Genomic DNA, 24,876 nt, shown 5'->3' with positions numbered 1-24,876 from the left:
TACATATACTTCTGACCCTTGGGTATCTTTCCTTCCTCTTATCCAGCTCATATAGTTCTTACAAAGGTAGAATTAGATGATAATTACAGAACCACCTTGAAAAGTTTTTAAGAAACCAAGCTTTAGGAATCAAAAGTGCGTATTTCCGTAAAAATGTACTTCTGTTTTGACTGATATGACTGGCTTGTTTTAAATTTGTGTGTTATGACATTCTTAATGTTTTTTTTTATTACATTTTTATGGGTTTTCTCTTGACACCTGTAGCTTGTTTTCAAAACCCATCACCACCAACTCCAGTCTGATCCAGTTGAGTATGGTGGAATTGATTTGTTTGGAGTGAAGTTATGGGATCCCTGAACTTCATTGATTTGAGGGTAATTTTCCTATAGCTTAGGATGTAGATAGTGGACTAAGCTAGCCAATCATAATTTTATTTTTTGTTAAAATATGAACAATCGTGCCAAATAAAAACCTAAGTGTTTTCCTTATATCTATAAATAGATAATAGAGAAAATAATTTGTTTGAAATTGAAAACAGTTCCAGGGTCAAAAAGAATGAAATTTATCCAATCCTTCTGTTATTCTTGATTCAGATGTGGAATTTCCCAATGACTATCCATCAGGTTGTCTACTAGGCTGTGTATACTTAACTGACTGCTTGTCTCAGAATCAGTTTAAGGATCAGGTAAGTAAAGAATATTTCTCTTGGACAAATGCTTGGTTTGCCACTATAGCTGACCTATAGATCCTTCAATACAAAATCCTGGAGATAGTAAGGTGCTAGCAACTGAATTTAGGTATGTGAAGGGAATCTTATAAGTAGGAAGTATTGGGGAGAGAAAAGACCAGGAAAGAAACAGAAAACTTAGTGATGCTTTGGTTTCTTGTATATAGAGGACTGGTACATATACATTTCTTCATAAAAAGCTGTTGCCACAATCCAGCTAACAAGTATAGGGTCCTTATTCCTTATTAAAACTTTGCTGCTTTTGGTGAAGGAACTCTCCATTATCCCTTGAATTATTTCAATTAGGTGGTGAGGATGGTAGAATTTGTTATCACTTACTCTGGAATATTTGATCCAGGCCAGAGAATTCATGATAAGTATGTTTGAACACAGATTACTTGGACCATGCCAGGTTTGAGTGGGGGTATGTGTGTATGTGTGTGCGTGTACACATTGTATATGTATTTATGTATGTATTTTTATTTATTTTGATCACTAAAGATTGAACTGATATAACTAAAGTACATTTTTGAACAGCAGAGGGAGCTGAAGGACTTTAGCTTAACTGGAAATCTTGAAATTTAGAGCCTTACATTTAAACTCAGACTAGCAGAAATCCAAAATTGGAAGGTCCATCCTTGAAGCATGAAGAGTCTTACCTAATAATATGGTTTTCCTGTTCTTTAAATAGTTACTTTAGGCGAAAGCATTCCACCACTGTGCTTAAGAAAATATTATTCAGCTTAATTTTTCTCAGTAAATTCTTTGTTTTCTAGACTTATATGCCTTTCATTTATGTTATTACTGTTTGCTTTAAAAAAAAAAACTCTTCCTACCTCACTTTTTCTTTTCTTCTTACATTTTAGCCAATAGTTATTATCCCTTTAGTTTTCTTTCATTTACTTGTCGATTGCTTTGTCAGCCCTTCTCTGATTACTTTATGTTTATGACTATAGTACATACAATTTGGTGTGAGTTTTGACTCTCAGCCTTTTTTTCTGCTCTTAGTACCAGATCTAGGCAAAAGCATAGATATGTGGAGGTCTTGGCTTTCCCACACCCTCTGTCCTTATGGGCTTTTTGCCCATTTTTTTAGTATCTTCTTACCTCTCCTCCTCTCCCTTTTTTCAGGCTAGAAGTAATATAAAAATTCCTTGCATCGATGTAGGTTCTACAATTTTAAAGATGCTCACAGTCATTAACAGCTTAGTATAACTTAATGTATTATATTTTCTTAGGATATTTGCATTCTAAAAGAGAATCCAGCAGCTTCTGGAAGTGTGGGCGGTGATTTTTTTCTTTACTCTCATTTGTCAGTCAAGCAAACCACCACCTGATACAAAGTCAATTGATTTCTATTGCTAGACAGTTAGCCAATCTTCTTTCTGTCACAAATTTATGTAGAGAAGAGTAGGAAGCTATAATCTTAGTCTATGGAGTACCACAGGGCTTACAGGAATTAGAAATGTGATTAACAAATCTTTTAGGTTTCTCAAGGATACCTGTTTTTCAGGGTAGCATGATAGTCCTCTTTTGAGCTTACGTTCTGTCTTTTATCCTGAGGCTGCTGAGGGCAGCACATAGAAGGGTAGGAATCCTCCCATATGTTTTCAGCTGGAGGTCCTGGCAACTCTCCTTGTGAATTTCCGTGATGTATGACATTAGAATGTCCCAAAATGCCAGAATCCTCTGAGCTTCATCCAACACAGGAATCCTATGCTTATTTTCCCTATGGTTAGCTTTTCTGTGACTTTTCCCCATTGTTTTTTTTCTGTGTTTGAGGGTAGCACGTGAATGTATTCAGAATTGATATTAGCCCTGTTTGGGGTTTATTTATTGGGTACGACTTTTAAAATTCATAGCTTTGGTATTTGGCTGTTTGGGAGGAAATTTCTTGAGCACCCTTAGTAATCTATCAATCTCTGAACTAGGATTCTATGGTTTAAGAAATGTGTTTGTCTAGTGTGTTTTACCAACTTTATTCTCATTTCTGCAAGAATGAGTTGAGAGTTTAGGAATAGTAGCTATAGACTAGCATTTCCCAAACTATTCCATGGCATAGGTGTTCTCTGAAAAAAAGGGGGAGCTTCCATGGACACAAACATTTGGAAAACGTATTCGGATTGAGTAAATATGTTTACTGCAAAACTTCTTAGAGGCCTTAATATGCTAGTATGCATTATGACTCTCTGATATAACTCTGATATATCCGGTGACTATAATTTGCAGTGTTCCCAACATTTTTTAACCACATCGTCACACCACTCCCCTTCCCACAACACTTCCTACTTGCATACTGCAGAACCGGTATCTTGTGTCTTATACAGTTTAGAAAGTGCTAGTCTGAGTATGTTTGGGTTTCTTTTATCCTTGTAGGTCAGCTCATTGAGGAGACAGTTTCATGACCTGTGTCTTCTTTTTGCATCTCCACATTCATTTCTCATCACCCAGCTGAACTGTATTCTTTGAAAACCAGTGTGGATCTAGTAATTTTTATTTCAACTGATACTAATTTCCTAGGTGACTTGGACCACATTTTTGTTCTCCATCTTATTACTAACTTTTCCTTTCCCCAAGGAAACTCAGTAATTTACTTCTCGACCTTGCATTCTTGTCCTTTCTTTGATCAGTTAAAATATACTAAGCCCTCACTATTTTTGGCATAGTGCGATCATTTAGTTCCTTAAAAAATAACAAAAGGTTTTATTAGTGATTGTTTAAAATCAAGTGCACTACACTGTAAGTAGCTTTAAAAATATGTGCTTAAAATGCTTTCCCCTGAGCTAAGAATTCATCTTCCTTTTATCTTCTAAGAATAGTATGGCTGGCATGGCTAATTTGTGCCAGAAAAAAAAATCCCACTAGACCTTCAGCGCTCCAGAGTAATAGCAGGGGATCAACCTAGACAAGGTAGGGAGTGCAAATGAAAGGGCTGTGGGCTCAACTCAGTAGAGAGAGGTAGAAGAGAGCCATCTAGTTAAAACTTCTGTATTCCCCTGGAAGGAACCCATGCCGTTTGCCAGCGTTTTATCTGCCAGCAGCAGATGTAAGCTCTCAAAAACAGCAGGGAGGATGTTGACTGCAACAATGCATCAAGGCTGTGGTTTGTAACCTCAATAGTAAGGCAGTTAAAACTTTTTTTTTTTAACAAAGACATTTTGATTGCCAAATCTATAACCATTAGCAGCTGTGGTTTGAACAGTTCTCTAGACCTAACAAGTTTTCACACAGAAAGTTGAATTGGTGGCTTTTGTTTCTACGTGTCTGTGTTGTGTTTGTGCTATTTATATCCCTGCCTTCAATAGAAAATCTCATTTGTCTGAAATCTCCAACGTCATTGATTATTCAATTTCTTCTGTACTGAATCCATTCCTCTGCTACCAGTTTACTGACCCTTTAGTCCATTTGATCTTGGCTTTTATAATAACCAAGACTCTATCTTTAAGGAATTATTTTGAAGCAGTTCTACTGCTGGGTGCCTGTGTAATCGACATCAGCAATAGATTGTAGTCTTCCAGTGGGGAAGACTTCTGTATGAATATCCAACTGATATAGATCTTCACGAAGATTGCAGATACCATTTCACGTGTAGAAATCATTGGCTTCTGTTGCCAGTGGATAGTCTATAAGTCTGAGAGGTAAGAAATTAGAGAATGAAAGAAGTAATTAACAGTTAATATTCAAACCAGGGATTGGCTTTAAAAATACAGTCCCCAAATTTTCTTTTTAAAATATGTGAAAAGGTCCTCTATGTTGTACTGAGAAAACCTGCCAATTTATAGACCTAAAATGTATATTCCTAAAGGATCATGAGGACTGTATCTGAGACCCAGCAAGAGAGGAATTGTATGCCTGCCACAACTAACCTTAGGCAGTTCTTTAAAATCACAACTCACTTGTGTGAGACAGGGAATGTATTTTCAGAGTTCTGATGAGGACTAGAACATTTACTAGAGTTTCTAGGTCAGAACAGACTATATTTAGAGTTTTTTGCAACCTGAACATCAAGTGCTCACTTAATGGGTTGAGGTCACCCATGTAAATTTTTTAATAATTCAGGAAGCATCAAGCTTTCTGTCATATTTATCCTGAAGAGAGAAAGGGAATATTAACACTTTTCATTTATATACATTTTTTAATGTTTAGCTTTGCATCTGAAATGAACATATAGTTCTTAGGTTTTTCTTCAGTATTTATTCATCAATAAATATTTGAGTACCATAAATCAGACACTGTTTTAGACATTGAAAGAGATAAAAAGTTGAATCAGCCATGGGTTCTATCAGAATATTTGAAGAACCACCAGGTACATAAGATATGTATGCAAACAACCAAATACAAAATAAAAAGCAAAAAAGCCTCTGAGGATCCAAAAGACTATGAAAAAGATGACTTTTGAATTAGCCTTGAAGGATTAGCCATAAAGTCTATTACTTTTTGATGAGTTGTTACGTGCCAGTCCTATTATATATGTTATCCTTACAACTCCAAGCAAGATATCATTACTCTTCTTTGAGAGATAAGAGAATTTAAGACTCAGTTAAAATGCATATTGTCAGGCAGTAATTGGTAGAATTGGGGTTGCTCTTCAAGTCTTTTTACTTTGATGGTAGAAAAGTGTATTCCAAGGAGAGGGAATAATGTGAGGTGGGAATTTATGGGCCTGTACAGAGAGTAATAGCAAACTAATTTGTTGAGAGAAGAGTATGGATTAAGAGGACAAGCAGCAAACAAAAAAGGAAAGGTATATTTTGGTCAGGGATAGATAGCTTTGAATGATAGGCTACAGAGGGAAGACTTTTTTTCTGTAGTCCATTGTGGGATGGGGAGAGGTGTTTTGAACTTTGCTTAAGGAAACTGGCAGCAGTGTGAATGATGGATTGTAGTGAGGAGACTGAAGAGACAGAAGACAAGTGAGAAGGCAGTTGTCATCTAGGGAAGAAATATTTTTTAAAGATCTGCTCTAGGATAATGCCAGTGGAATTAGATAAGAGAGGGACAGATGCAGGAGGTTTTACGTAGGTAAAATCAGTCACTTAATGTGACACCTTTATTTTACCTGTAAGTAAACCCAAGCTTAGAGAGAAAGTGATCTACTTGATCTAGAAGGAATCTGCTGTAGCCTTGCTATCTTGTAATCTGTTCAAGGCTTCTTGATTGGCAATTATCTCCTAATTTAAGATTTTATTGTTCATAATATTATATAATCATACATTCAGCAAATTTTTATTGACCACATGTCACGTACCAGGCACTGTGCTAAAGACTAAGGGTACAGAGTTTTAACAAGATATTCCATTCACTTTAAATCTTTAAGTCTACTAGAAGAGACTGAGACAAGAAAAACCAACCATAATAATTATCATATGAACAAAGGAATGCACAAAGGAGGGGACCTAACTCCTAACTCAGCTAGGATGGGGAGGGTTAAGGAAGCTTCTATAAAAGGTGAGTCCTAAAGAAAGCAGAATTTTTGTCTTCCTCAATATACCATCCTATATCATGTCTCCATGCTCTTGTCCACCAGGAGAGTTCCTATTCATTCTCTGAAACAGCTCAGTTGTCATTCTTTCTGTAGAGAATCCCCTGGTCTTACCCATTTTCTCCCTGGCAAGATATATCACTTCCTTCTCTCTGCTACTCTGTTAATATTTCTATTATTTTATTTTTTACTTTTTTATATTATTTTTTTAATTACCCTCTCAAAATATGTTCACATGTAGTTCCTTTAGGTGGTCGCCATCTATTTCTTATTCACCTTATCTCCAGTGTCCTAGCATATACCCTGGCACATAGTAGGTAATCAATAAAGGTGGTGACAGTTAATTGAGAGGCAGACAATGGTTGATATTGGAAAAACCTTAAATGCATTATGAAGGAATTTGAATTGTATTCTGAAAGCACCTGAGTAAGTGATATAATGAGATGGGCATTTTAGACAGATTGTCCTGCAGCAGTAGGAAGGATGGACTGGATGGGGCAAGCCTAAAAACATGATTTAAGAAATTATCGTAGTTGTCCAAGTGAAGCATGATGAAGGTCTGCAGTAATGCAGTTGAGTTGCACAAAGAAGAACAGATGATTTAAATGTTTAGGAAGTAAAGTCTATAAGACTTGGTAATTTGATTGAATATGAAGAGTGAGAAAAAGAGAGAAGTCTTGGGTAAAGTTGGGTTTTTGACTGTGTTGAGTGGGTGAATGGTATTACCATTATTCCAAATGAGGTATACAAAAGAAGAGAATTTTCTTTTAAGGTAAATGACTTTTTAAAATAAAGGAGCTGTGGCAAAGGAACCCTATTTTGTAACAGTAAAGGAGAAATGTTCTGTAGTATATAATCACCATACAGAAATCAGTTTTCCTATAATTTTTCATTTGGACAGTTTAAAATATTTTAGTCTGTTCTAAGTGACAAGTGTTACTTGATTGTTGATGTTAATAATGCCAAATTACTTGATAACTATCTTAACTTGATACACCAACTGAGGTCAAAGGATTCTCTGAGCTCTGCCTCAGACTCGTTGTTCTCAGTTGAGTCAAACCAGACACTGGGAGATCAATCTAAAATTGGCAGAGCCCTTAACTTTAGAGGAGTTTTAGCATTCTGAGGTATTAGTTCCAGGGTAGACTTCATTGGTTAAGACGCTTACAGTGTAGTATCTTTAATTAAGAGCAATTTTCTTTTGTTTCTCACTAGTTTAAGTTGGAATGAAAGTTTACTGTATGAAAATGAAGACCAAAAATAAATATCATTAATGGGTGATTCCCATTTAGGTCTTAGAAAGTCAGGGCAGAAAATCTATGAGGTTAATTTCAGAGAAATATACTTGATGGGTTCTTTTGAGCATCGAGGTTCCAGCATAGTATTCTAAAGGGCACAGAAAGCTACAGTAGAAATTTTACAGTGAGTAGGATAGAACCAGGAGACCAGTGTTGTGTGGCTTCAACAAGATCATCTTCCACAAATAGCCATAAGACCCATAAGCTGCATACCACTTATCTCTTATTCTTTTTACCCGGTGCAAATATGAATCGTCTCTGTAGCTTGAGCTGGAACCCTCAGTCTTTGATACTGGGCCCATGATTTGAATTGGGTGCTAGTACATGGGAGTTCAGTTATCGCACTTTGGGCTAGCTGGCATGATCTGTATTCAACCTCAGTCAAATATATAATAGTCTAAGTATCATGATCATGTGTTATTCTAATGTGAGAAAACTTTTATCCTCCAGTACAGTGGGGCCTGAGGTGCTAGTTTTGCTGTGAACACCTTGAATTGCTTTGAAGGTAAATGTAAATAAGAACTATTTATCAGAGAACATAGTTGCTTTCAGGATTTGCTTCTTTGGATCTGTTATGCTTGTGGCCTTTTTTTTTTTTTTTTTAGACTCGTTCTCTTTTCTCTGAGTGTTATCACCTCAGCCTACTTGGAGTTGGTGTTCAGCTAACTAGATTTCAAAGCCTGATTTCATGTCCTGTCTAGTTCCCCAAAGTTCAAACAAGAAAACCTACAGCAAATATATGTTCCTGTCAATGAGTTCCTTCTTGACTGTTTGCTTTAGCTGTTCTGTAGAGACGGGTTTAAGATTTAGATGTCATCTGGAGATGTGTAAAGAGTAACATCGTTTAGGAGTTACTGATTATTTCAGTACAAGGACTAAATGGAGGCTTACGGAGTTGGTGAAAATGCCCATTTGGTCCTGAATCAGTAGTGGTTGCCAAAAACTAGATGACTGGTAAACAGTTTCCCTCTGGAGGGGAGATAAGAATGGCTATTTAGTAGTTAATTAGCTATTATGTTAGATAGCTATGAAACTTACGAGACATGAAAAAAGAGTAGGCCCACCTCCCCCACCCCTACCCCACTCCTCAGGCCGGAAACCAGGTGATAAGAGTCATGTTGTCTTAGGCAGGAGACGCAGCAACTTTCTGAGGAGTCTCTTACTGATTTTGAATAGTTGCTTTGAGTTGCTCGCTTGATCTTATAACCCACATTCCCTAACCTCCCTATTGTGCTATGTCAGTGACCCTTAATTTCATATCCTGTCTAAATTGGATATGACATCCAGAGTTTATCCACATTCTTCACAAATACAAACCACCCCGCTCTTGATTTATTCTTTCCCTGAGTCAGCTGCATTTTAGTCTTTTGACTCTCAGACCAAAAATTCCTTTCTTTTAAGTCTCTGACCTACTTGTTGGTGTATAATGTGGTCCATTGTGCCCAGGCTGCAGTCTCAGAGATTACACTTTTTTGGAGGTACTGAGGTTCTGCCAAGCTGTCTTTGCATTAGTATATTTTGCCATGAAAAATAATCCCTTCTACCAATGCATAGGCCTTACCTTTCTTTAGTCCTTGTTGGCTGCTTTGCTCTTCAGCTCTGTTTCTTGTAAGCCTCTCGAAGTTCAGTGGTAGAGCTTGGGGAAAGGGATATTCACATGAAACTTGGATTAAAATTGCATTGGGAAAGTTGATTTTAAAGTTTATCTTTACTGTGAAGCATGAATGGATCCAAGGAACCTTGTTCTATGTTTTCATTTATTCATTTATCTATCCTTTTTTCCCTTTGACATTAGCTTACTCTGTTAATATATATCAGGGTAGTTTTTATTAAACATAGGGCCTTATTGGCCACTTGCCAAGACGCAAAAGTTTTAATTTAGCTTGAGGGATAACAGATTTACAGAGTAGCACCTGCTTTAACCCAGAGTTATAGTCCTAAGAGTGTCTAGTTCCCAGCATGTGCATATTCATCGTTATTAAGATAAGCTTAATGAACTAGTTCATTTTTCTTTCATTCAACAAGTATTTTTTGATTGCCCTACTAAGTGCCAGCCATGATTCTAGATACAAGAGGAGTAAATTTTGACAAAAATGCTTACCTTCGTGGAGTTTTCATCCTAGTAAGGGGAGTCCAAATTTTAAAATTTAAGTAAGTAAATTATATAGCATCAGATGATAGTAGGTGCTATAGGAAAAACATAAGGTTGGAGATGGGGATTAAGAGTGCCAGATTTGTGAGGAGATTGGTGCTTCAGTGTTAAATAGAATAATCAGAGAAGACTCATTATGAAGTTGACATTTAAAGTCCTGAAGAAAGAGAGAGAAGAAGCCATGTGGGTATTTAGGGACGTGGAGGGGAGTGGGTAGCATTCCAGGAAGAGGGAATAGGCAAGTGTAAAGACCCAGCAGTAGGAACAACAAGAAAGCCACTGTGGCTGGAATAGATTGAAAATGGGGAGAGCTGTAGGAAAAGGCATCAGAAAGAAAATGGGAGACCAAGTGTCTAGGGACCTGTAGGTCATGGTGAGGACTTAGGCTTTTATCCTGACTGAGATAAAAAGCCATTGGAAGGTTTTAAGCAGAGGAGTGACATGATCTGATTTTTTTAAAATAGCTTTTGCTGCTGTTTTGAAAATAGGTAAGAGGGAGGTTAAGGGCAGAAACAGAGAGACCAATTAGGAGATTATTGTGGTAATCTAGGGAGACGTTATGATGGCTTGGACCAGGGAAGAGGCCATGGAGGTCTTAAGAAGTGGTGAAGATAGTGGATATCTTTCGAGGGTAGAGTTGACAGGATTTCCCACTGGGTTGGTTGTTGGGGGCAGGGGAGGGTTGGCCTGAACAACTGAAAGGATGAAATAGCTATTTATTTATTTTAAAGGGGTATGAATAAGAGATGAGCAGGTTTGGGAAGGAAGTCCAGGACCTCGAATTTAAAAACTTTTATTTTTATTGTGGTAAAATATACATAACATAAAATTTATCATTTTAAACATTTAAAGTATACAGTTCTGTGGCATTAAGTATATTCACTATGTTATGCAACTATCACCACTGTCCATTTCCAGAACTTTTTTTTTATCATTCCAAACAGAAACTACTCATTAAATGGTAATTTTTTTTCTGCTTCCCTCCAGCCCCTGATAACCTCAATTCTACTTTCTGTTTTTATGAATCTGCCTGTTCTAAGTACCTCATATAAGTAGACTCATATAGTATTTGTCCTTTAGTGTCTGGCGTATTTCACTTAGCATAATTTTTCAAGGTTCGTCTATATTGTAGCAAGTTTCAGAATTTTATTTTTAAGGCTGAATAGTATTCCATTCTCTGTATATACTGCATTTTGTTTCTCCATTCATCTACTGGTTTGGATCGTGGAAAGTGTTGGATAATGTGAATAATGCTTCAGTGAACATTGGTGTACAAGTATCTGTTTGAGTCCCTGCTTTTAATTTTTTTGAGTATATACCTAGAAGTGGTATTGCTAGATCATATGGTAATTGTGTGTTTAACTCTTTGAAGAATCACCAAATTCTTTTCCACAGTGGCTTCACCATTTTACATTCACAGGAACAATGCATGAAGGTTCCAATTTCTTCACGTCTTTACTAACACTTGTTATTGTCCATAGTTTTTGTTTTTGTTTTGTAATAGCCATCCTAGTAAGTTTGGAGTGATGCTCATTGTGGTTTTGATAAGCATTTTTAGGACCTTTTTTCTTTTTCAGTTTTATTGAGATATAATTGACATATAACATTGTATTAGTTTAAGATATGCAACATAATGATTTGATATATGTATATAATGCAAAATGATTACCACAATAAGTTTAGTTAACATCTATCACCTCTTATAGTTACAAATCCAGGACCTTATTTTTTAACTCTAAGACTAAAGGAAATCACCAAGGTTATGAATGTAGAGAGAAGTCTGAGGCCTGATCCTTGAAACACTCCAACATTTAAAAGATGGGGAGATGAGGGGCAGTTAGTAAAGCAGCAAAACCAGGAAGGGATTGGTATCCTGGAAGTCAAATGAGGAAAGTGTTCAAGAAGGCAGGAGAGAAGAATTTTATCAGGTTCTACAGATCATTAAAACGAGAACTGAGAATTGACTATTTGATTTAGCAACATGGAAGTAAACGATGACCTTTACAAGAATAGTTTTGGTGGAGCATTGGGAGCGAAAGCTTGTTTATAGTGAATTCAAGAAAAAATAGGAGAAGGATTTGAGGCAGTAGTATATTATAATCTTTTAATGAATTTTGTTTTAAAGGGAATCTGAGAAATGGGGCAGTAGCTGGAGCAGATTGTGGGATCTGGAGAGTTTTTGATTTATGGCAGACATACAGAAAGTTTTTTTTTTTTAGTGGGATTGATCTAGTAGAGAGAGAACACTTATAGATGAAGATGAAAAAGGAGAGAATGGCTGAAATGGCTTGAAGTTTTGTAAAAGCAGAGCTGTGAAGTCCTAGCATCATTGTCCTCTACGTTGGTACTCTAAGTCACAGAGAAGAGAGAGCAGGAAAATTGAAGAGATGTTAATTGTGACTGCTCTTGCTTTGGCCGATGTAGACTTAGGTTTAAAGATCTTGATAGCCCCCTCTGGTTTTATTTGTGCTGAAGCACCTCAGCAGTAACAGCTGGACCCTGCTTTTCTTTGAGTTCTAAAATCCAGGGGATAAAGAGAGAAGAGGGTTTACCCTTCCATCTTTAGTCTTTCTTTTCTACTATGAACATTTTGATCTTGCCTGTGAATATAATTGTGGCTGATATTTGATATTATCAAGTTTATGAAAGTACATGTCATACCTGTTCCACACTGAAAGTCATGGTATGTGGGCAGGACCAAAAGCTGCTTAAAACCTTTCTGATTTCTCCATAGCATTACTTATCACCTAGCACAAGTGGTCAGTAAAGAAGTTCCACTTACAGAGAAACTTGAATTTTCTTACTGAAACCTCCGTTTCTACTTTAGAGCCTTAGATCTTTAGAGGACACATCTTAGCGGGTGAATAAGGGTGGAAAATAATTTTATACTTTTGATGGTAATTACTATGAGAAAGGGTCTTTTGGTAATAGAGACTGACCCATAGTTGCAGTCAGCCTGTGAGTAATATTTGTCAAACATACTAATCATGAGACATCCCACGATAGGAAATAATGAAACACCAGATCAATGGGGCATTGCTGGGGAGTACTTTTTGTCAACCCTAGTTGTTCCTTAAATTGTGATTGTGTGGTCAGCATAGTCTTACTAGATCCTGTGGCTGTCTTAGCGGAAGGATCGAAAGTCCAAAGTATTCACACGGATTTGTTTTGTGATAAAGAAATCCAAAGGAGGCTTCTAAATAATTTTGAGAATTGTTCTACCATTTACCTTTGCACCCTAAGTAAGTCTGGAATGCATCCAGCAAAACAGCTTCGCATGTTCATACCTTTCAAGATGAATCATCTTCCTTCCCTTTAGTGAGAAAAGGGCTCTGTTGACTGTTTCTGGCAGAATTTTCACAAATGTTCTATTTTTATTAAATCCTCCAGTGTTTCACTTGAGTTGAACCTGGAGGGTTGGGGGCAGCAGTGTTCCCGAAGGAGACCTCTGAATCTCCCAACTCACAGTCACTTATGTTAAAGGAATAGTCAGTTCTGATTCTTCTAGGAAGATCTCAGGCATCCTTTTTTCCAAGTTGTTTCCATTATAGGAAATGGTAGGCAGTACATTGTATAAGAATACTGTGCTAAGGCCTGGGGAAAGGCAAAGGTTTGTTCTTGCCTGTTGAGCATAATCCTCTTTACCTGACTGTGAAATGAAGAGTACTGTCATCAGAATGTTGAGGTGAAATCTGGGACATTCTTTGATCTTCTTTAAATTCAAAATTTATCCCAACTAGCCTGAACTTTTTATTTTGTGCATTTTGCAGTATCCAGACATGAGTCAAGAATCGGATTCTCCATTTGTTTTCATCTGCAGAAATCCCCAGGAGATGATTGTGAAGTTTCCAATTAAAGGAAATCCAAAAATCTGTAAGTCACAAGCTTTGATGGTCTGATTTTCTTTTTTTATCTTCCATCTCACTTGTTTAACTTTTTAAATTTTTTCTCTTTTTTACCCTATTCTATGGAATCTCAAATGTTGAAGGATTAGTAAAATTATATTTATTGATAACTTTAATATTAGGTTAACTATAGTATAGCCTTTCCAAAGTGTACCTTGATCCACAGTTACTAGCATGCTAGTGAATCACTCTAAACTTTCCTTTAGGACCCCAATACATTTAAAACTCTATTAGCCCAAAGAGTATGCTTTGTTCTGTTGTACTGCTTATTAAAGGATGAAGTAAGCCAATGCCAATGGCAACATTGTCATTTATCCATTGTTCCTCGGTATTCAATCTAAGAATAAGACATTTTTTTTTCATTGTCTGTTCTTGAGTGTCTGTTTTGGAGGCATCACCTCCCACTATTCCCTTTATTACTGGTCCCTAGAGTTTTGCCCTAACCTTCTTGCTACCTTACTTTTCATCTTGTTTTTGAAACCTCTTGATTTCCTTTTCTGTAACTTTTGCTTTTATGTATTTATGAGTATAGCACTCTCTGCATATTTACTTCTTAGGAAGTACTTGTTGACTTTACTCTTTCACCTTCCAACTCTTCTTCAGTTCCTAACTTCTCTTCTTCTGTCTGGTACTACAGCAGACTCTTCAATTTCAAAGCAATCTCAAGAAACATGTATTGGTGTTCTCCCTGCCTAACTTCTTTTAAAAAACAACATCAACAACTCTCCCATTTGCTCATGTCAGTTACTATTTTGTGCCTCTGTGACATTGCTTTCCCATTGTATGAACTGGATGATTCTGGGACACGCATTATCTTCAGCTATGCACAACCCTACATCATCTTGTACCTTGGAGACCAACTAGCCATTTTATAAATGGCTAGAGAAGTACTTCTCAAACTGTAATGTAAATAAAAAGCACCATGAGACCTGTTAAAATAGGTTCCTAGGCCTTCTCCCAAGTGGTACTGATGCCATTGATCAGCTGACTACACTTCGAGTAATACTGCTTTTAATCACAAAATGAAATGCTTTGGGTATGAACTTAGATGACCGTATATTCACTACAAAATTCAGGCAATTCTCATGATTTATGAGATGTATGTTCCTGAGATTTTTACAGATCAGAAAATCTGAACATAAGTTGCTCTTAACTTACACAAATTATTTACTGCAGACTATACCCCAGCTGGTCGCCAAGTGCCCTGGAAATTCTTTTTTCTTCTTTTCCACTAGATAGGATTTAAATCTCCATTTTCCTCTCCCTGTTTTTTGGTTGTGGCATTCTACCCGCTCCTACTCTATTCCATTCTAGCCTTACTATAGGCACTGATAGCAACACTGGTAGTAGGAGGAACATATGATAGGTCTCCGATCCCAGACCAACTGCTACCTTGATCTTTAGTCCCAGTTACCTTTTCTTCATTTCTTCCTCTATCTTGGTTTTTATCTGCTACTTAAGCTCCTGTGAGAAAATGTTCTGTGTAAACAGAGTTTAGATATTTCTCTGAATGTTTTTAGTACTTTCTCTACCCAGAGACCCACCTTCACAGTACATATGTCACCTTCATCTTTCCTCTATAAGGTTTAATAAGAGTGGGGCAAGTAAGGCTGTTTGGGAGCAAATTTTAATAACCTTCTGTCTTTTCCCATTGTTTCTGTTAGTTAAAAGTTTTAAAAAGCCAAAATGGACTGTATTCTTGTTTCAGGGACAACAGGGCTGGATAAAAAGTGCAAAACTGCAGCTTCTTCCATGGCAGACCAGACAAGCCAAAACATTTGTCAGAAACAATAAGTAGCAAAAATTTATTTAAAAAAAAAAAAGAAAGAAAGGATAGGTTCCAATTCCTGTGTGTCTCAGAGAAAAATACTATTGAGAGGGAGCCAGCATGAGGATTTAGTCCGGTGTGAAGTTTCTCACTCTTTATCCTTCATTCAATCTTACCATCTCTAAAACTCTCATACTTTGCCAGAACTTCCTTCCCTTAGGCTATAGGGGCCATCTCCAGTAGTTTACAACTGGGAAAGTCTTTAACCCCACTGCCATAGGGGAAAATACATACTTGACTCTTAATTTGGAATGCTTCACAGTTTATTCTAGATATATTGTTATTTGAAGTGGTTAAGTTCCACAGTATAATAATATTACTACTCTACTTCAATTACAGCCCTATGGAATAATTTTTGGGAGTGGGGCTGGGGGTGGTGATGGCTTAGGAACCAAGCCACCTTTTATAGATTAGTTCTATGAGAAATATATTCTAAACTTCTGACTTGCATGTAAACTTTCAGAATACAACTTATTTACATGTTATATCATGTATATATACGTATATAGATGCCTTAAATTAAAAGTATATATTTTGATTTATGATTTTGGACACATAAACTTGAGCTTGCCTGACCTGGAGATAATCGTGTTTCTAGAAATTGAAATAATTCAGAAAAGAGCAATGTACAAAATGATACCATTTGACTGTGTGTCTGTTCAAATTAGGAAGTGCAAAATACTTAAATGCAATAGAATGAATATATAGCTTGAATGTTCAAAGAGATAAAGGAATCTTTCTACTTTAAATGAACTACATGATCTATAAACTCATGTGAATACTGCCTTATATCTTATGAAAAGCATATGAGAATCCCAATGAGAGTTATATTGATTGATGGCAAATAATTTTTCCCCTTTTAACTTCTTGCCCATCTGCTGCACAGGCATTTGATTTTCTTTTAGGCACCATGATTGAGGATGTGGTTTTACATTGAAATGTTGTAGGTACTAAATGTAAAGCTATTGGGGAAATTTAGAATCTAAGCATTATCACTCTGCTTTTAAGAGAGTATATTGTATGTTACTGTAGTTAACTGCCTGGATCCCCAGTCTTGAAAGACTAGGCTGAACTAGAACTCAGAGTTCATAGTTCCTGCAATCCAAAGGCAGCCAAGATGACTACTTTTTCATGCAGGAAGCTCCGATCCCTTGCCTTCATTGCCCACTGCTGACCCAAGAATTGCCACTATTGGCAGTCACTGTGGTAGATGTTAGAGATGCAAAGAAATGCTTATTTGTAAGGAGCTCACAGATTGCTGGCACATGTATGGTTTTCTTAGACAGCGTATGAGATGAAAGAATTTCTGAATCCTTGGGAATGCACTGGAAATCTTTATTGCTCTATATCTCCCTCCTCCTATTAGTTTTCCATTTTATGATGTCATCATTGAAGCCAGATATTAGTTTGTCTACCACTGAGTGTTTTGCTCTGGTGAGTTGATCTTGCCTGATGTGGTCTCACTTGAGGGTTTTTATAGTCAGACTGGAGTTATCTGAAAATTATACTTGGAATGTTCTTATACAGTGAAGCTTTGAGAGTGTGAAGGTAATGTCACTATTCTTAATATCAGGAATCTGAAATATAGTTAAAAGACTTGCCTAGAGTTATATGGTAAATTAAAACTGAGACCATAGCTAAGAAACACATCAAGTCTCAACATAAATGACTACCCTTTTTCAAAAAAGTTATGAGCATATGAAGCACTTTAACATATATTATTTAAATTAGTTATTTGGTTAAATGACTTAGTGTATGTAAAATACTTAGCACAGTGCTTGGTAAATAGAAAGAACTTAATGTAAGCTATAATCCAACAACTTTGTAAGTAGGAATTTTTCCTTTCACTTTTCAGTTGAGTAAATAGGTTTATAGAAATTATATTTTACTTGATCTTTCTGCTTATAGGTTTCCTGTTCTTTTCTAGGTTTTCTTTTTATCTTATTGCTTCAGAAACAAGTTCCAATTTACATTACATTTTATTTTTAGGGCACAATATAGAGCTAGAAGGGCCTTCAGTACTATGTAGTATAATTTCCTCTTAGCATTGAAAAAGTTGATGACAAGAGTGACTAGGTGACTTTCCTCAGGTTATACAGCTAGATAGTCTCACATAAAACTGGGACCTGGTCCTTCGAACTTATTCAATAAAGAGAACAGAAAGAAGTCTGGAGTCCTAGATAGAATTCTAAATTCTGTCCTGGCTTGTTCTAAAACGCTGAATGAGATATAATACCTCTTTAGACCTCTTGGTACCACCACCTTTAAAATGGGTACTCTTCTGTTTATCTGATGTCTATTTTTGTTTACTTAGGTAGTCCTTATGATGTAAAGGTTTTGAAATTTTTAGTGTCTACTTTCTTTAATTAACTTGGTGAAAACATTTATTGAGCACCTACCATTTGGCAGTCACTATTGGTAGTGTTACAAAGGCAAACTTGCCTTGTAATAGGGCTCTTTGCCAAAATTGCTGGCACATGTTTGGACTTCCAGCCAGGCAGCCTGGGGGATGAAAGAACTCCTAAATTCCTGGGAATACTCTGTGCTCTGAAGCCCAGATTAAAATCAACAGCATTGTGATTATTGGAATGGCATTTTTAGAGTATCATTTATTGATGGTTTCTGAGGACATCCAGAAAAGAGAGTAATGTTATTCCAGAGGCAAGTGTAACCCTAGAGAGATTGAGGGGAGGGGAGACTTAAGAAAACAGGAAAACTTGTTAGGTCTAGGTGATTTTTCTCACAATCACTTGTGCAGTCATTTGGACATGTATTCCTAATTGGACAAATGAGGGTATTGAAGTCCAGAGAGACAATGACTTGCCCCATGTCATACAGCTAGTTAATACCAGACAAGAGTGGACTAGAACTTGAGTCTCCTGACTCCTAGTCCAGTGCTCTTTCTCTTATACTTGATTGCTGAAACAAATGACAACAGACGAGGAGCATTGGTTGTGGGTATGGGCCTGTAGCACACTTTGCTGTCCTTACAGGGAGTCTCCTTATTTTGTTTCACCTTTTTATTCTTTTTTTAAGTGCTGAGGTTCAACTGAACTCTTTCCTTTTCCAGCATCAGCATCACTATTGACTTAAATGATACTTTTTTGGGGAAGAATGCAACCTTCAAGGTCTGTTTTCAGACTAGACAGACGAACTCTATTAAGATTCTCTTCATGAAATGGATGGATCCTAAGGCTGCTACCACTGAACCAAACTTTATCTTGTTAGAACTGAGGAGTCAGAGGTTGGAGACCACATCAGTGAAGAACCTCTCACTAGGGTCACCTAGGACAGGAAGATTGCTTGTTTTCTAACTAACACTTAGAAGAGTCATATAGCCCATGACCTTTGCCTTTCTTAACTGGTGATAGGGGCCCTTTATCAGTAGAGCATTCATGTAGATTCTACTCCACTGTTTCAGGTCACTCCTCCTATTAAATCTGAGGCAGGAAAAGGGTGAATTGAACAGCTTTTTCACTGTGAGAAAGGTTTATGCATTATACTCAGCTAGTTAACAGGTCAGAGGAATGGGTTCCCACTGTGTGAAAAACTAACTATCTATCTATCTATCTATCTATCTATCTATCTATCTATCTATCTATCTATCTATCTATCTTCTTTAAAACCTTGCCTTAGCATCGGTCACCCTGGAAAGGTAATGTTTCTTTTCTAGTAGCTACAAAATTAGAAGTATTAACTTTGGTTCTTTAGGCGAATACTCATTGTAATGAGTTTGTGTGCACGCTTTTCTATCTCTATACAGTGTTCCTACTGCTTCCCATTCTTACAGAATGAAAGTTTGAAAGTGTCTGAGTCCTGAAGCAAGATAATTGAATGTGACAGGAACACAGTAACCAGAAGACCTGGGAGGCCATGAAAGATTTGCATTGCAAATATAAAAAGTAAATAATGAGGCTTCTTTTTCTCCTTTACAGGGAAACTGGATTCCAAGATCCATCAAGGAGCAAAGAAGGGGTTAATGAAGCAGAATAAAGCTGTCTGACGGAGGAGAAAAAGAACTATACAGCATAGTGGAGTTTTGTGTGCTAAAATAGTTATCTACTGGTCCTTTGGAACTGAAGCAGGGGAAACCTCAAGGCTTAGCATCAGGCTTGAATCTCTCAGAATTTAAACTCTTACCAAAACTTGTATATTTTTCTTAAAGAGTGGGATTCTTTATGTAATGGGTCAAAATCTTTGAATATACTATTTATAAAAACCTATTTTAAAAATTCTAGGTCTTTGACATTTTTTTTTTTTTCAGAATGATATTAGAAGAGAAAGGAACAAGTTGGAAATGACTTTCTTCTCTGAGGCTTAGATTTGTAGTTAGGAAAATTCTTAACCTAGGTTAACAATTTTTTGAGGGACCACTTGAATTTTAAAGTTTTGGGGTTTTTTGTTTTGTTTTGTGTTTTCAGAATGATAGGCTGATAGAGTATTTGGATGTCTGAGGAATCCTGTGTTTGATACAAACTTGTGATGGCACAAAAAGCTTTTTAACAAGTTTTCTGTTCTATTCCAACATCTCTTGAAATGAATAGTCTTCAAAGCGGAATAACCTTTGTTGGCAGATTTTTTTTTTTTTTTTTAAATTTAGATAACCTGAAGAGGTGCTGCCACTTTGTTCTTTGGTTTGAGACATTAGGAGATAAGAGGGTCAGACTGGGAGGAGATGGAACCACCTGCTAAAGCAGCATGAAATTGTCCTATTTATTTTGTTGGTATTGCAAAAGCAACACTTGGATGGGGCAGTTAGAAAAAACAAACAAACAAAAAATCCCTTCAGTAAATGCATCCAAATACCCCTAAATGCTGAAACCCTTTAAACCATCCATACCCCAGGAAGCTATGAGCTTTGGAAAAATAGGAGGTTGGTTTGAAGTGAGATTTCTACTAGTCAGTCTAGCCCCACTTAGCGAGGCACTTTTTTTCTGAGGCTGTTCAGAAGAGCTGTCAGAATCTCAGTTGCTGGCATCCTCAGGAAATTCATGGTCTTAAATGTGTATGTTCTGCTTTTTATAAAGCAGCACCACCACACTGGGGAAGTTGGATTCATTCCAGCAGTTGTGTGCATGACTTAAAAAAGAGAGTGAGAGGGAGAGAAAAAAAGTGCCCTGTGTTATGAAAAAGATTAATTTCCCCTTTCTTTAATCCTTCATATTCAGCGTTTATTTGCATTGAAATGCCTCCACTCATTATGCATTGATGTTCACTCAACTGTGAACCCCGCTTGTTGCATTGCTCTAGGCACTGGCTTTGTGGGGGCCTGATCTCTCTGGATTCCCAGGGAAAACCCATCCGATTCTTGCTCTGGTGATGCAAACATGCAGTATTTTCTTTTCTTTTCCAGTTCAACTTCTGTGGAGAAAGTAGAAAAGACAGCTAATGGTACTTTAGGGCAAAAGAAAGTCTTTCGGGCCTGCTACAAACCTTAGTACTGTTGATGAAGCCACACTGGATTCACTATGCAGTTAATAGTTTACCAAGCAATAGCACCTTGAATTCTGTGCTGGAATTGTCTGGTTTCTTCATAGCAAAATAAAGGTGAAAGGCAGGAGGTAAAGCGCCTAGGGAGGGGAAAAGAAAAAGTTTACTGCCTTTTCATTTGAATGACAGCCTGAGTACAGAAGAGTCTGGATTGATTTTTTCCACTTGGATAGATTGTATGGGCAAGCATAAAGAAAAACATCAGGAGCTGCAAGAGTTCAGGTTATGCAACCATTTTGTGTGCCATGATAAGAAAGTTTACAAGAACCTTACAAAGTTTACAAGAACCTACTTCAGTGTCCAAAATTGGCTGCTAGAGCCACATGAGTAAATGGTAGAGTAACTTGAAAACTACTTTTCATGGTTAGACTGTGAAAGCTTGTCTTTAGTTCTCGTGGTGGTGGTATAAGGTCTCTCTTTTATTTGCAGAGACACCGAGAGGAAGTGTGGGAGAGACATGAGGGTAGATTGGCCCTCTGTTCCTCGGTGATGAATGGCATAATTTAAAGTCTAGTGGAAATTCTTAGCAGCATGAGTACAAACTTGCACTTTCAGTGCTTTACAGCACTTTGCACTGACCCTGTAACTCTGGGACAGATTGGCCTGAGGGAAGTTTCACATTTCTGAGCTGGTTTTCTTTTGCAGCCTACATACCTGCGCCCCCTTTTGGATAGTTGGGTTCAGTTGCTCCCAATTTGTATAGTACCTAAAGGATTCAGCGTTTTTATTTTTGTTTTCCTAGGCAGGACTCAGTTTCAATTGTATATGTGAAACCAGAGACTTTCTCTGTCAGGATTCAGGAGGCTTTAGCCTTGCAGTCGGATGTTTAAAATGAAGTGAGGGTTTTTTAATTTTGCTTGCTATATTCTGGAGAAAGAGAACTATGTGACCCCCCCCCCTTTGCTTTTTAAGCTGGAAGTGTACAAAAACGATTTTTTTTTCCTAAGGAGTAGTATGAAAAATTTAAACTTCCAAGATTACTTTTACAAATAATTACAAAGTTATAGCTCTTAAGAATTATAACCCCGAATCCCTTTCCATTTTAAGTACTATCTCTACTACAGCTCATTTATGTGGGTTTCATTTACTTTGGTAAATTTTTTAATGCCTTTGCTAGAGCTCCTAGCCAAGACCAAGACAGTGTGGGCGTTGTTCTTTTGCCCAGCTAGAAAAGGCCAGTAAAAAAGCAAGCATCTATTAAACTACAGAAATCAGCTAACTTCAGTTTATCAGGCCTGGGGGAAGGAAAGTCCTGTGATGAAGGATGTTTTCTCCTTGAGATTCAAATAGCAAGTACACATCTGCTGTTCTCAGCTTCTGTGAATGTGTTTGGAGGGAGGTGATCCATATCACAGGCTCTAGCAGCAACAAGGGATCCAGCAATTTGGAGGGCTTTTCTACTTCTATCATGCAGAGAAGAAAGAACATAGCCACAGTGCCATCCTCTGACTCAAACTTGTGTGAACGTCCATTTATTTGTGTGCACATCATGTGGATTAATTCATGGGGTGAAAATTTAGAGGGCTTTTCTACTTCTCTCATGCAGAGAAGAAAGAACATAGCCACAGTGCCATCCTCTGACTCAAACTTGTGTGAATGTCCATTTATTTGTGTGCACATAATGTGGATTAATTTATGGGGTTAAAATTGGTCAATTGATTGGATTTCAGGTTTCAGTTGTGACATAGAGAATCCACAAAGAAAACTTAGTAAATGTTGTACCCTAGCTTGGAGTCAAATAGGGCCAGGGAAGGGTGGGGGACAGGGAATGGGAATGAGGATCCATAGAGAGGTGTGTCACAGGAAGGGACTGAGATGTTGGGACAAGGGACAAAAAGTGTAATTACAGAAGATTTGAGCAGAGTCTAGAGCTGTACTGTGTAATATGGTAGCCACTAGCCACATGTGGTTATTTAAATGAAATTAAGAATTCAGTTCTTAGTCATGTTGACCGTATTTCAAGTGTTCAAATAGCCGTATGTGGCTAGTGACTTCTGAATTGGACAGTGCAAATATAGAACATTTTTAACTTTGTAAAAAATTCTGTCAGACAGTGCTTGTTTGGAGCAGGGATCAACCACTTTTTCTGTAAAGGGCCAGGTAGCAAATATTTAGGCTTTATAGGCCATATAATCTGTTAACAACTATTCAGCTCTGCTGTTGTTGTACAAATGCATCCGAAAGTAATATATAAATGAATGAGCATAGCTATGAGTCAATAAAACTTTATAGACACTGAAATTTGAATTTTATATAGTTTTCACATCACAAAATATTTTTTATTTTTCAGCCATTTAAAAATGTAAAACCATTCTTAGTTCATTGGACATACCAAAACAGGTGGTGAGCCTGAATTAACCTGTGGGTCATAATTTGCTAACCCCTGTTCTAGAGGAACAGAAAGTCAAAACTTAAAATTCTTTTACTGTACAGGACATCAATCACTTGAAAATTTTTAGTGATTCTTCCGGGCTTAAAGACCTTTCTCTGGCTAAAGTTGGGGTCCACTGTAGGATTGTTTACTTTGTTTCCTATTTTTGCAGTCTAGTTTCCAGTAGTAGAGCCATGCTCTTCAGTGAGAGATGATTATTCAAGTGTAACCCTTAATTAAGGCACACTTAAGTCTAAAACACTGAACTCTACTTTCTCTACCTGCTCAGTAGCTGAATCCTCAATTGTAACATCACCCAGTACAGATTGGAAGTGTGCTGTCACCTGAGATTAGTTCTGTTGTTGCACTGTCCTAGAACAAGCTGAATATTGGTGGACCAAAGGCAGATTATTCTTCCTAGGCCAGACAGATTTAGTTCTCATCTTTAGCCATCACCCCCACCCCAAACACACATCCCTGTCTGTGTATGGAGATGGAGAGTAAGGGGATTTTATGACCTGGCTTTATCCCCAAGTCACATACTAGGAGAAGTAAGGAAAGATAAAAACTGCCAAGCTAAGATGGTCAAGGACACAGTAAGAACATAATAGGGGCTAAAATGTGGGCAGTCTTGATAATTAAGAAAAATTTGTTTGCTATGGAAGGAGGTGGAAGGCTTAGGGAGGAGGTCTTGAACGGTGTGTTTCACAAGTGAGAGATGGGTGGGATGGTTCACTTAAACGAACTATATACTGTGTGCTAGTTATAGTTAGTGTGCTGGGCAATCAGAGATGAACGACAGATAAGGAAAGAAAAGTTTCAATCGTTAGAATGGTGGGTAGGAGGAGGCCAGAATAAGACTTTTAGATAATAAAAATAAGATTTGGTGATAGGATGGTGAGGTGAAAAGGGATATAGAAAGATTAGAAATGGTACGTTGGAAAGGAAAACAAATGGTAATTCTCAAGAAACTGGAGAACAAAAGATAAAAAAATTAGGGGGTTCATACTTTGCTGAACCAGGGGGTAAAAATGGACGAAACCATCATAAGCTGTGTGTGCTCTTCTGTTCTTTGTGGATGTGTACATTCAGACACCTTATGGCCCTTCCCCCACGGTTGAAGGACACCTACAGAATTGTCTTCTGTATTTAGGGTACGATACTTCCCCAGAGACCTCTCTGCGAGGAAGTCTGGTCAGCGAGAGTTCTTTCCACGAGGAAAGAGCGTTAGGTTCGAGCTCTCCAATCCAGGTTTCTTCGAATTTATCTCTGTTTTAACCGGCCCGCCGGGTTTTCCAGCATTCCCAGAGCAGACTCTCTAATCCTGGCTCCGTGTGACCGCGCATTCCGAGACCCAGGATTTGGCTCCTCCATCCAGGTTCCGGGTTTCCCCGTGCTCTCCCGCTCCAGACTCCACACCAGCCTGGAATCCGGATCCGAGGGCCCGGTAATCCGGCGTCCGGGCCTTCCCGGCGGCCCTGGTTGTCCCGGATCGCAGCGGCGGCGGCGGCGGCGGTGGCGGCGGCTGAGGGACCCGCGGCCCCGGACACAGCGGCACCGGCCGGGCGGGGTGGAGCGGCACGGGGAGGGAGGTAAAGCGCCTAGGGAGGGGAAAAGAAAAAG

The 24,876-nt window shown here is 37.7% G+C and overlaps 1 protein-coding gene across 5 annotated transcripts in view; it reads left to right on the top strand.

The window, feature by feature from the left end:
* TRIP4 (thyroid hormone receptor interactor 4) overlaps positions 1 to 19,629 on the top strand; it is a 47,779-nt gene extending 28,150 nt beyond the window's left edge. For 4 of the 5 annotated variants that reach the window (XM_023532507.1, XM_011363342.2, XM_023532505.1 and 1 more), the window contains 2 exons: positions 13,430 to 13,532; positions 19,328 to 19,629. In XM_023532507.1, the coding sequence (XP_023388275.1) occupies positions 13,430 to 13,532; positions 19,328 to 19,395 (171 nt within the window). In that variant the 3' untranslated portion in view covers positions 19,396 to 19,629. The remainder of the gene's footprint in view (positions 1 to 13,429; positions 13,533 to 19,327) is intronic. The other variant, XM_011363343.2, reaches the window with a different exon arrangement.
* The last annotated feature ends 5,247 nt before the right edge of the window (positions 19,630 to 24,876 follow it).

The sequence above is a fragment of the Pteropus vampyrus genome, unplaced genomic scaffold, assembly GCF_000151845.1.
Source record: "Pteropus vampyrus isolate Shadow unplaced genomic scaffold, Pvam_2.0 Scaffold85, whole genome shotgun sequence".
NCBI classification, from domain to species: domain Eukaryota; kingdom Metazoa; phylum Chordata; class Mammalia; order Chiroptera; family Pteropodidae; genus Pteropus; species Pteropus vampyrus.
Note: the sequence above shows the minus strand (reverse complement) of the source record. Positions and strands in the feature narration are given on the sequence as shown.